The 13636-nt window shown below is 38.0% G+C and overlaps 2 protein-coding genes across 3 annotated transcripts in view; one reads left to right on the plus strand and one right to left on the minus strand.

Moving 5' to 3' along the window:
* Nucleotides 1-13636, minus strand: part of bace2 (beta-secretase 2) — a 168000-nt gene that overhangs the window by 27927 nt on the left and 126437 nt on the right. The gene's annotated exons all lie outside the window — the stretch shown is intronic.
* The window catches only part of LOC306830732 (cell adhesion molecule DSCAM-like), a 102676-nt gene that overhangs the window by 2613 nt on the left and 86427 nt on the right, over nucleotides 1-13636 (plus strand). For both annotated transcript variants that reach the window (XM_079354372.1, XM_079354373.1), the window contains exons 2-3: nucleotides 12155-12472; nucleotides 13110-13256. In XM_079354372.1, the coding sequence (XP_079210498.1) occupies nucleotides 12155-12472; nucleotides 13110-13256 (465 nt within the window). The remainder of the gene's footprint in view (nucleotides 1-12154; nucleotides 12473-13109; nucleotides 13257-13636) is intronic.

A 13636-nucleotide genomic window follows, 5' to 3' on the forward strand; every position in this document is an offset into this window, starting at 1 on the left:
GTCTATGACATTAGATCGGCTGCCATGTAAGATTGTGTCCGTTTATTGCAAAAATTATTATTAAGGAGACCTCTGGCCAACAACTGATAGGGATTAAGCTGTAGACAGTATTGAGTGAAGACGTTACATTTTGTGTGTTTGTCTTTTTCATTGCAATCAGAGAGCTTTATTACTCACTGCTTCTATTTTATTAGATTTTTTTCCATTACTCATTGTATGGGAGCGCTACTACAGCTACGATTTTGTCCTCTGCTGTTGGATGTTTTGTTGATTATCATGAAAATGAGGTGTTCATCGGCTGAGCAGGCGTTGTCAGAATGAATGAATGACCTTGTAGATAGAAGCCGGCGCACCGATTGGATTCTACACAATTCTTGCTGTTTCAGAGTTGGGCCTATCACATGCTCACTGGCCTGTCTCTATGGTAACCTCCTTGATGGGTGTCTGGGGCTGTGTCCGAAAACGTTTATTTATTCACTTCTCACTATATTAGGTTGAGAACTATTTCGTTTCTCATGGCAAAAACATAATTAGACACTTCTGATGATTCAGAATCAATAGTTATTGAAGGTGAGAACTTGTACTGTGTACATTGCATTATGGATTTATTTTGGATTTTTTTGTTCCGTATGATAATGCTTCTAAAGACTATATCGGACATGATCACATAGCCCGAGGAAAAAATTAACTAGGGTGGAAATTTGTATTGATGCTCCTACTTATTGTATTTTTATTTGTTGTTTTCACATGGTGTTTTTTATGTATAGCACTCTGGTCACACAAGGTTGTTTTAAATGTGCTATAGAAATAAAGATTGACTGATTGATCTAGACCATGTGATTAGAGGCTCATCTCTGCTACATTATCGTGTCTATGGCCAATAGCTTATAGGTTTTTCAGGGCTGCTTTTCATTCACACCTTTATCATTTCCCTGTGAAAATATATTCTTGATAAACTCAATAACCAATTTTTTTTTAAAAACAACAAGATACTGATTCCACAAATGTTGTTGCTGTTTGATTTGCTTATTACAGTACAATCTATAAATTCAGAAAGGAAACACAAGAAACATTTCTCTCTCGAAGCAGGCTCTCGGCAAACCACAGCAAGCTAAACTAGCCACTCAAATTCTCATTCAAAAGATATAATGAGGCACAACTTCACACTCAGTCTCTGTGAACACTGATATACGCACACAGCTTAACCTGATGCTCATGACTTAAAAGGACTTATCCCCAATGTCTTAAACAAATTAATATTTTATGCAGAGGTCAGTGGATAACACAATCAAATTTTGATCTTAATTAGCTGTGACATTTGTCAGGCTAGAGGCAGATCAAAATGAAGACGCTCCTCCAAAGCATTTGGCCCAGTGTAGCTTTCAATACAAAAAATAGCTGCCAACATCAGTTAGCCTGCCAATTTTAGATGACCCCACATTATTAGAAACCTAACATAGGATGAAAATGCTACAGGGATCAAGTTGGACAGATAAATTGAACTTGGCTGTCAGTAGAACTGGGGAACCCTTTTTGCATGGTAATAAATCTAAAGGAAGGCAATGAAGGCAGTGCACTAATGAGAACCCCATTTGTGCTGACTCCCAAGTACGAGTTAAGATGTTCAAATTAGGGTATAGTTGCACATGTATATCACAGCTCATAAAACAGAATTACCTTGTAAAAACACAGCACACAATCGATTGATAGATCATCTTGTGCTGTCTTACTCTCATTTGAATATCTGGGCTAAATTAAGTTTACAAACCCTCTAAACTCTTACTCACTTGTATGAGTTATAAGAGGTTTGTTGGGTTACATTCTGAACTCTGCATGTGTTTCCAGTTGAAAGGGCCACTAATGTTGGGTAATGGAGGCCCTGATGTGTGATTATAATAGATATCCCCTTGTTCATACATCCGAGCGCCGTAATGAGGGCTACTCTACTGTACCCAGCTCCTCGAGCCTGTCTAGCTCTCTAATTAGGAGCAGGCTTTGGCGACTGTGTGTGTATGTGTGTGCGTGTGTGTAGTGAGTTTCACCCAATGTAAAATCTAATTACCGATCACACTGTGTCTGTCTGGATTCCACTGAATCAGAGGTGTAATTGCGCAAGCCCGCGTGTAAATGTCTCCCGCATTAAAATGTTAACGATATCATTTAGCATCTGCAGGGAAGAGCAGAAAAGCCCTCAGCACCCAGATGTAGGTGTTTGATCATGCGTGAAAAGTGAGGTTGTAGTACATCTGGCAGGGGTTTCCCTCTCAGTCAGGGTACTCAGCAGAGAGGATGTTTTTAATTCACTCAGCACCTGTCAAAGTGACATGTTATATTACTGTGCAGCACTGCACAGGTACTGTAGTGGAGGTTCTTCTGTAAATGCTTTATTTGACAGTTTTAAACAGTCTAAGTCAAGAAAGAGGAGCTTCTGCTCTCCTCCGCAAATGTGATTAATCTTCAAAGATGTTAGGAATAAGAGATCAGAAGTTAAGAAAACCTTTACCTCAGGTATGAGAACTGTTACCCTCTAACTGCATAACTTTCTCCGACTTAGTTTCATGCAACATTGTTCATGATTCGTTGCAATAATCTTTGATTGTTTGTCAAATATTTTCAACATTTGAAGCCAACAAAGTACATTTTTTAAGCTATTAGTTTGAAATGTTACTTATATTCCATCATGAGGGTTTGTGCATAGAGAGATATTAAAGGATTGCTATCACAAACAGCATAACTGAACAATATAAATATATTTGTCATATTTCATAATACAAGACCTATCTATGTGGGATTTTAACAGAGTAAATGAATACACGTCAAGCTCATGTCACATTAACACTTTAGGAAAAGACATTCAATATTAATCCATTTCAATGTCAGTCAATTTTATTCCAATCGGACCAGTTCATAACAAATATTATCTTCAGAAACTTGTAAATAATGTTTCAACTAAGATATTGGTGCTTTATAGTTGATTTGAATTTTATTTGCCGATTTTTAGCTTCTTATTTGCTAGCGGAACTACATATTTTTTTAAAAACCATCTCAGATTAATATTTTTCTGCCGACATAGGGACACATTGTTAATGTACTCATATTCCAAATCATGGACACTCAACATGAATCATGTGTCCACTCATAGTTTAAATAGTAATCAATTTGGCTAAAAGGTCCAAATGGATTGTGGTTTTGTAAAGAAACCTTTAAGGCCACTTGTATTTGATTGCCACCACAAGCTTCCATAACCTGTGCCAGAAACCTTTTGTTATCTCAACCTAACTGCATGAATGTTTTCCTTGGGGACAAAGCCAATCATGCCCAAGAAAATGCAGTAGTGTGTAGAATTTAATAATTTCAAAATACTTTGCACAAAAACTAAATCTGCCCAGAAAACATGTTAGGGGTAAGGTCTTGTACCTGATCTTTTTTATAATATGACATTTAAAAAAGAGTGAGGTCCTTTAGCTGCTTTTTGTAAAGAATCTTGAGATAAGCATCTTGGGTGTTTGAATTGGAAAAAGATAGGTGTTACATAAATATAATTTCAATGCAAGTTTGCTCCTATGACCACAAGTATTTATTGGTGTGTAACTCATCCTAAAAGCATTAATTGACAGAAATAACATGAATGCATTGTGTACCCTCTACTGCTGCTGTGTGTATGTGTGTGTTTGTGTGCACACATGGCTTGCTCTTCTTGTTGGGAGCTCCCAGCAAAAGCTTTGTTAATTGTCGAAAACAGGTGGTGGAGGTTGGATGAGATTGTTATCTATCACCCATCAAGACAAACATTCAGGCTTAACCTCATAAATACAGCTTCTTAATCCAGTCCTTCACATACCAGGACCAGGCTTTGAACGCCACACTTTGAGGCCCAAGGCTAAATTGATCCCTGCGACTCTGGCCCCAGCATTATGCTTGTGCCTGATGTATTGTGGCTCACTTACACAATAACCAGAGTGCCTCTTTCTCTTCTATGCTATCTTTAAGGTTTGCCTTCTCCTATTGAATTTCACAGACTCTTCTTATGGCATCTTTGCTCTAAATTTCACATACATATATCTATTGTGAAGTATAGAAGGCTGCATTTCCAAATAATTCTTTACCCTTGATGCTACACAGTTTGAATATTAAAGCAGGCTGTACTGTATAGCCAAGGAGGCGAAGCAGGATAGACAGGGTGACAGAAAGACAAATGGTTCCAGCTTGGTTTCTCGACACTACTCTATATTTTTATACCTGGCTCAGATGCTAAGATTTAAGACAAAGTTAGTGGTGGTTATTTTTAGCAGGCCATTTTTTAAAGCCCTGTCATTTTTTTATGAGTTGAGGTAAGGTGTGTGAGGGTGTTTGTAGGTGTGAAAATGAGCACTATATTGTGTATCTGCAGATTTAACATGCACCTACACCAACCTGAAAAAGACATCTATCTATCTATCTATCTATCTATCTATCTATCTATCTATCTGGGGAGGCAGAATGGTTTTACAGTTTAGATGCATGCAGACATATGCGTGTGCACCCGAGTGCGTGTGTGTGCTTTCATTGGGTAACTGGGTGGGTGGGATAGGGTGTGACATGGAGTGGAGCCACAGAAGTCTGATTTATGTCCTTCTAGCCACTCATCGATCCCCAGTCCTGGTGTGAGACTGAGTGCATTGTCAATAATCTTAGCACTTTGTGGTATTCCTAGAATTCCCAGACCTCCTCTGCCCAGACCGCTGTGTGATTCTGTAGTAGGCAATCTCATCCAACATCAAATAAGAGGGCACAGGGCCTGGCAGCAGTGCATTTGATTGTTGGACTAACAGTGATTAGATCATTCTGCAAGGGTGTGAAAGAAAATAGAGAATTGTATTTGTTTGTACAAAGGAAGGTAATTTGGACAAAATCCGCATGGCTCCCTGCAGGAGGATAAAGCTGTTTACATGTTGCTAAGTGTCCCCTCAGACTGTTGCCAGGATGAGCTCTATTATGTGTTGCTCTGTGTCTCTCTATCAAGACCATCCATCCCCACAAGTGATTATGCTAATTAGTGTTTGATCAGATGATTAAATTAAAACTCAATTCATTCGAAGTACTAAATGCTCAGAATACATTTGTGTCTGCTTGACTGCCTACTTCACACAACATGAGTCCCCAGATGTCCCAGCCAATGAAGGAAAGGCTGACCCAAGAGGAGAGGAGGGGAGAGGAATTTTGCAAAACTGCCCTGCTTTCTTATTTAGGCTTTGACACATACAAAATAGAGGTTGCAATAAGCATGCGTTGGGGCTAAGGGAGAAAGGAGGAGAGATGTAGAAAAAAAGTAATGGAGAAAATAGGCATGTGTATGCATGAGTGTGCGTTTGTGTAAATGTGTGTGGTGGGAGCTTGGATAGGGGTGGTTCTGAAAGGAGCCGTGCTGTGGTCCCTTAAGTGTTGAATAAACATGCTTGGTTTAGGGAAATAGCTGCGATAAATGTTTAATATGATAAGTCCATAAAGACGGTCAAATGAGTCTGGAGTATTAAAATGAGCATGGCATGCAGCAGCAGTAGCAGCAGCTTAAAGGAGGAGGAGGAGGAGGAGGAGGATGGAGCAGGGGGCTGATAATGGTAGGCAGAGCTAACAGGATGAGAGCAACCAGCTGCTGTGACATCAACATTAACACACTCCACCAGCTGCTAGTCACAGACGTATGCTGGACAAAAAAGGGCAGCACTATATCTTCAAAGGGTCACCGTGGCCCTATAACAATATTATTACCTGTACAACATTAGTTGTAAGTGCAGCATTTTTGTATATCCAAATTCAGTTAAAAGTGCAGTCAAAAAGGTAGACTAAACAAAATCACTGAGAAAAAAACAGGGAAAAAATTAACACAAAATATGCTGCAAATCAACATTAATTGTACACACTGAGACAGTATCAAACTAGCAACTTTTGCCATTGACAAGTCAGATTTATTCAATAGCAAATATGTTGTGTAAAACCTCAGAGGTATTTTCAGGGTGTTTGATTAGTCTACCGGACCAAAATAGGAACAGATCTATAAAGTAACTAACATCATGTCTCATTTGTTTTCCAACTCTTGATCTGAACAAAAAAGCATGATCAAGGCAATTATACATGTGTTTAGGCACTTATAGGTTACATGCGAAGGAGGTTTTTGTAAAATATTGAGAATGTTCTTAGAGACTTCAAACTGGAGACAGAACTCGTAAATTACTGAACTTGCAATCTGTTACTGAACTTTACCAGGCTGCTTTTGTTCCATAAGCCTGACCACTCTCATAGTCAAATGCTGGTGTCTGCCCTGAATTTTTGAAAAGTTATCATACATCCAAAACAACACCATATCAGGAAAAACAAGTGAAAGTGAGGAGAAGTCAGTGCGATATCGCTCTCTCCAGCAGCGCCTTATGTCACCGCGTATGTACACTGGAACTGCCATGGTCATTTTATTACCTTTGCATGCAGGTGGACAATCAAGACACCGTTAACAGGGATTCTTTTGATGGTCCTCAACCTAATGTTTGATGACATAATAAGGTTGGTTGTCCAATATGTTCCATGTCTGCTCGTTGAATTGAGGTAAGGCCTGTTCCAGAATGCATTCAAACAAAGAGAATACATTGTGTAATTGTGTTATCAGGAGATGCTGTATATGCTGAACATGACATTAGTTTTGACAGAATTTGATTACATCTACTCAAGTCTCAATCAGATGTTGATATATTATTACAAAGAGAAACTTGAAGCAAAGAAGACCCTGATGTCCACTGCTGACTGGCAAGATTTTAAAACAGATGCAGGATATATAATATTACTATATGTGAAATTTCTTTGGAGCTTCTTAAAGAAAATGAGTGGCAGCATACAAAGCTTTAAACTAATACTTCAAAAATAGACCTAAAATGTATTTTTTAACACGAGAGAAAAAAAATATATACGTTTGATGGTGAAATTTGACTTAATAAAATCATTTTAGTTTAAACATGGAAGAGAGTGTCATGATATTGCTATAACATTCATCAAAGTGCATTAAAATGCTTCTGCTTGTCTTTTTGGCAGTCTATGTTGCATCTCATAAGAATAAATTAACAATAAAATATATTTATAAATATATCAGCCTGGTGCTGTTTGTCAAGAGGATCAGCATTAGTTTTCTAAAAATACGTCTTAATTAGTTTGAGGAAAAGCAACTTCACAACGCTGTGCTCCAAAGTTCTCGCTTCAATTCAAAAATAATATTAATTAACAAGTATGATTGCAGGTATTGCAAATATAAGTTCCTGTTGCTTCTAAGGTGGTTGTTGTGAAGCAGCTCAAGCAATGAACCACAGCTCATAGTTAACAGACAGAGAACTTGTGCATTTAGAATGTAATCCCTGCTCTATTGATGCCACTTTATCGATGAATGTATTGGTATTACTTCCGTTACAGAAATCTAGAATCATTCAAGTGGAAGTTTTTATTCATCAGCAATGGCAGCAGAGGGAGCTGCTTTAGTTTGCAACAGTAACATCCCTCATCAGATCCTCTCTCATACACTCATCAGCAGCAGCACCAGCATAATTTAGACATCAATGTCTATATCCCTCAGTTTTACAAAAGTGAGAAACAGTCTAGGGTCTATGGGTTCCCCTTGATGAGTCAGGCAGCCTCAGTGGCCCATTTAAGACATGAAAATAGACTGGGGAGGAGGAGACTCATCTGCTGTGGGGGGCCTTGTTTCAGTGTTGCCCGCCCCTCCTTGACATCAGAGGACAGATCTGTCGGTGTGGATCAGCAGCTTGCATACAGCCAACGCTTTCTACTGTCACAGCACTGCTTAATATTCATGAGAGCAAATTGGAAGACATTCATTTAACTTCAGTGCATGGTGTATTGCCTCTGGGCAGATCAGATCAGTGGGAATGCTTACTCATACTGGACTGCATGGTGCTGAAGGGCTGTCTGTCTTGGAGCAGCTATATGTTATTTTAATTTTTCCTGGCCTTTTAGTTTGGTAAATAACCTTTATTAGAATAGGATATCCAACTATTTACCTGCATTAAACGTAAAAGAACACAGTTTGGGTAACTCGCAACTCAACCTTGGCTGTGAATGTGGCATGGTAATTTGTTTTAGCATTGCATATCATACCAATGCTGCTACCCATAAAGCTAGAGTAGTGACAGAACTCTGTTAAGGTGAAAAACTGCCCTGGTTTTTGCGAGTCTTGAATATGAGACGGTCAGGTATGATTTCCTCATCCCACGCACACACAGATTTGAGAGCTGCTTTAATTACCCAGGGTTCCTGCTGCCAGGTTGTCACTGTGAAGCACACAGTGCCATGGTACCATGTAGTGCTGAGTCCCCATAACGCAGCACTAATGACAACTCAGACAATGGCTCTGCTTGCTCAACAAATGCAACACCACTACCTTCTTTAATATGGGAAGCTGAATCAGTCCTACTTGCTGTGATTTTTTTCTTCTTCTTGTTTGTTCTCTGATGTTCTATCTTGCTTGTGTCATAACACGCTCATCAAAGAATCATCGGCTATGAACTTACAGTTTTTAGGATTTCGCTAGTTACCCATGGCCCTAAGACCAGTCTGGCTGCTTAATGCTAAAGTCAGATGCAGATGCTAAATTTGAATTGTGATGATTTGGTGACTTCTGACTACTTCTATTTCAGCAAACACTCAGTGAATTTCTTATTATCTGCTGTTTTCTTTATTGGTGTTGATTGCACGTTTACTTAAATGAAGTACCCCAGCAGCTCAGAAAGAACACTGACACGGTTGGTTAAACCGCGTCGACTGATCAGCTCAATTGTTTAAAAGATCACAGTCCAATGATTGTACCAAAACACGGGTTAACCTCGGCTACTTTCCTTAATTACACCTGATGGAAAAAAATATCAATAATAATAATCCAGTTGCTAACAATGCCAATATTGTAAAAAAAATATATAGTTTACATTGAATTGTAATAACCACAGAGGCTTTTTAGGTTGGGTACAACCACTTCTATCTGAATAGAAAGTCACTCAATAGTACAAAAGAAATTATTATAAAGCCAGTCAAAAGCATATAGCTTTCTATCTAAGCTACAGCTGCTGCTGCTGCTGCTGCAAAAAAGCATAAAGCCTCTTTATGGTATTGTAAATAATGGTGGTGACAGCTGTTTAACAGCATGCTAACTTACAATAATACCAACAAGAACTATAACAGTTTTTCCCCTCTTCCTGCCTCACTAAATTCTGTTGGAAAAAAATTACATAGTCAATTATAAATGCATATAATACATTATTGAAGAGTGTCATCTCTTTCACCTTTACAGTTGAGCTCATGAAAAATTATGCCAATTACCAGTTTCCTCTTGGGCAATGTAGTAAGTGGTCGGGCCCTGAGGCCATCTGTTGGGGCATGACTTGATGCTCTATGTGAGGTCTTTGGGGTTGAAGTACCTGCGTCACAATAGCATTTTTTGATCTGGCACCTGTGCTTGGTCAATTTGGAAAATGAGCTGTACAATTATTTGCACCAATGTCCATTTTTTCAGGGTATCACTTAGCCAGTCTAAATTGAGATGCTATCCCATATTTTAAATATGTGAAATAGAAATATATCAACTGCCATAACATATATTTATTTCTGATTCGGCTTTAATTCTTCATGCACAGAATAGAAAGGTTCAGAGAAACCCATGATCCTTTGATCTCCAAATCTTCAGCTGATTGCTTTAGTGTACCTTTGGCACAAGTTAAATTTAACAAAGTACATTTTTATAAGCTGAACACTTTGATGTGTTCCTGTTTTGCCTGTCTCTTCTCTTTTTGAAATAAAGACAAAAACATTTTTCTTTTCTAAATATATACACCTATACAACTCTGCTGCATAGCCAGCATGTGACTGGAGACGAACTGACATTTCATGCAGCGGCCTCTGCAATAAATTTGTGAATATGGTGTAAATGGGTGAATATTATTTTAGAATCTCAGTAGATGAGAAGACTTTTATTCGTTTACATTTAGGCAGTTCAATGATTACATGTTGAAGAACATTATCATATAGAAATCCACTTTAAAACTCTGTAAGCAATTCATTTATATCTTCAATTTATAATTTTGGATTCTAAATGATGATAATATTCTAATGTTTATTTAAAGCTTAGTTGTAAACATACACTGTCAAGTGTAAGAGCTATCATGTTGAGCCCTTTTTTATTTTACTAATGTCAGCTATGCTTTACAATAGTGCAGGCAATCAATGCCTGGTATTGTACTAGCAGGTCAAATTTACATTTACATCAAATTTACAACGTTGATATTTTAGATTTATTTACTTATGGCTATGTTAATGTAAACTATTTTGCTCATGTTTTTTCAGGCTTTATACTGGCTATATTATTATTAGTACTATATAAAGCTAAAACACCTGTATGCATGCGTGTGTGTGTGTGTGTCTTTGTGTGTCTGTGTGTGTGTCTGTGTGTGTGTGTGTGTGTGTCTGTGTGTGTGTGTGTGTGTGTGTGTGTCTGTGTGTGTGTGTGTGTGTGTGTGTGTGTGAGGGTGTGTGTGTCTGTGCTTGCATGCATGTTTGTGGTTGAGTGTGTGTGTGTGTGTGTGTGTGTGTGTGTGTGTGTGTGTGTGTGTGTGTGTGTCTGTTTGAATCTCGCTTGCCATCTCAACCTGGTGACGAGCCCAGAGGCTCTGCACTAAGTGGCTTACAGTGGCACTGGCAGCTGGCTGGGACCTTCCCTGGGGAGAAAACATTTTAGCACTTCATAAATTCCTAACAAGGTCTCAAATTGCAGACGTTTCCATTCTTTTCTCCGCTCGAGCAGCTCTTAACCAGCAATGAGAGACTTCAATGACCTCCTTGTGTAGATGCCCACACCCATAAAACACTCATTTGTTGTTGCAAATTAGTTCTAATTATTCAACATTATAAACTCACTTAACATTAATAATAAAGCGGTTTTACTTAAAAATTTGTGTTTTTATACTGGAGATTTGCATCACTCTAAAGAATTTGTGTTACTCTCTTTGTAACAGATGGTTCTTTTGTAAGTCAAAGCATGAGAACAAGTCATGCATATGCAACCTTCAAATGGAACTCGTGAAGTCATGAAGCTGCGTCGTGAAGCTGCGTCGTGAAGCTGCGTCGTGAAGCTGCGCTATGAAGTCATGTGCAGAAAATCTTTGGTGTTCAAGTTGTAAACGTATGGGAACACCATTGTTAGCCAACAGCAACATGTACACAAAAAGATTGCTTGTTCCCTTCAAGGCTTTATATATCAAAATGCAGAAATTACTTCTTATTTCTTTGTGTTCAAACTCCAGAGGGAGAAAAAAGAGTCAAGATGACAAAGGTGACAATCTTAATTAACACTTATCATTGTGGTCCTGTAAAAAGGCTAATGTAAGCAAACTCTGTTGAAAAGCTGCACATTAAATATGTCACAACTTGTGAACCCGAAGCATTCTGAAAAATAAGACTTACGATGTTGTCAAGAAATAGTACATTTAAATGCTGTATAATACAGTTTTTTTTTATACTCGACCTGAGCATTTCTAATTTTCACTCATAAATAGTGCAACTGGACTACAATACACCATTACCCTATTCATCACATTATTCTGGACATTTTCTTATTCTTAACAGCTGTGGATTATTACTGAGTGTGTTGGTCTGACAATGGCATTTATAATACAACCTTCCTCAATAGAACCATGCACATTTAACATGTTTCTCTTTAATGTGATGCTGTCTGGAATTAAAGACCAAACAAAATCAAGGAAATTATTTCCTAACTGATGGCAGTTAATTTTTATTTAAAGCTCTAAAGATTGTTCCAGAAATGTATTTATGTTGTCCCAGATGGGAATACAATGATGAATCCTAATCAACTGATTATTCATAGAGGCACTTTAAATTGATTGCTCGAGAGGGAACATATTTTGTGCTTTGTAATGTATGACATATTTCAGTAAACTTTTTCAGCTATGTTCAATTCGTTGTTTCTGTACCTTTTTACAGGAAAAGAGATTTGTAAACAATACAAAACCTATTTAAACAAGGAAATCAATCCAGAAAACAAGTTACTTTTTAAAACAGTAAGTGAAAAAAATTATACATTATTGTAACAGTATGCAATCTGTTTCGTCTCTTGCAGTTTTCAGTGAGGATCTACATTCCAGTCTATACTTTGTAAATGCATCTTTGCAAGAAGTAGTTTTTGCCAGCACCACAGGGACCTCGGTGCCCTGTCCTGCTGGGGGGGCACCACCTGCCTCGCTGCGCTGGTATCTGGCGACCGGCGAGGAGATCTACGATGTCCCAGGCATACGCCATGTCCACCCAAATGGAACCCTTCAGATCTTCAACTTCCTTCCATCCAGCTTCAGCAAGCTGATTCACGACAACACCTACTACTGCACTGCCGAAAACCCTTCTGGCAAGATTAGGAGTCAGGATGTCCACATAAAAGCTGGTGAGTCCAGCTAGTTTCTATAGCATTAGCAGCATTAGTAATAAAAACAATTCAAATCACCTCAGATGGATATATAAGAGGCATTGTAAAAAAATAAATAGAAAGATTTGTTTGTATGAGTATCAACAGAACTGGTGGTGATTCGTTGTGCAAAGTGCAAAGAGCAAAGTGGTACACACCGAGAGGACAAATGTAGTTATGAAGGTGTGTGCATTACATATATATTACTGTAAATGAATATTTATGAAAGAAAATACTAACCCTAAAAAATTTTTTTTTTTGACAAACAGAAAATTGGGGCAACATTTAAACTGATGATTGACTTGATGTAGATACTGTTGATAAATGAATGTATGACTTTGAAGGCCATACTTCTTAAAATCGAAAAACATTAAGTTGGTCAGAAAAAAATAGGCATTGATTTCTTGTTGGTTTACTGAGATGACTGTTAGCACTTGAATGGCAGTGAGACTATGGTTACTCTTACCTTATGGTACACTTTTGTTTCATTTTAACAATTGACTTTCATTTTTAAAGACAACATTGTGTACAGGGGTTTTAAATTAATCAAATCAGGCAAATTAAAATGTAAAATTCTTTCTGATTGAGATTTGTTTCTGTTTTATTTGTTTCACAGTTTCACGTGAACCCTACACAGTAAGAGTGGCGGACCAGAAGGCTATGAGAGGCAGTGTAGCCGTCTTCAAGTGCATTATTCCTGCTTCTGTTGAGGCCTACGTCACTGTTGTATCATGGGAAAAAGACACAGTTTCACTCAGCTCAGGTAAGACAAGAAATATGTTCATACTTTGGTACAGTATATCCGGTTATTATAAATGAAACCTTGTGTAAAGGGAAGATGTTCCATGCCATTTCCAATTGTAAACCTACTGTATGTGGTACATTGTCCAAAGCACATAAAATTGCACAGAATGAAGTCTTTTTTTAAAAAAAATCTTTTTTGAAGAAAAAGCATTGACATTTAATGTTTGATGGAATGAGGTTTGTTAACTTTTCAATGGCTGTTTACCTCAGCCAACTCTCTGCTTATCCCTACTCCCTGCTCTTTGGACATTATGTTCTGTTTTTCTTTGAGTCATCTTCTTACCTGTTTACTGTTGTTGACTGCCACTGCTGAGGCTCTACCACTCTGCAGAGCCATCT

This window comes from Symphodus melops, assembly GCF_947650265.1.
Source record: "Symphodus melops genome assembly, chromosome: 10".
In the NCBI taxonomy this organism is placed as follows: Eukaryota; Metazoa; Chordata; class Actinopteri; order Labriformes; family Labridae; genus Symphodus; species Symphodus melops.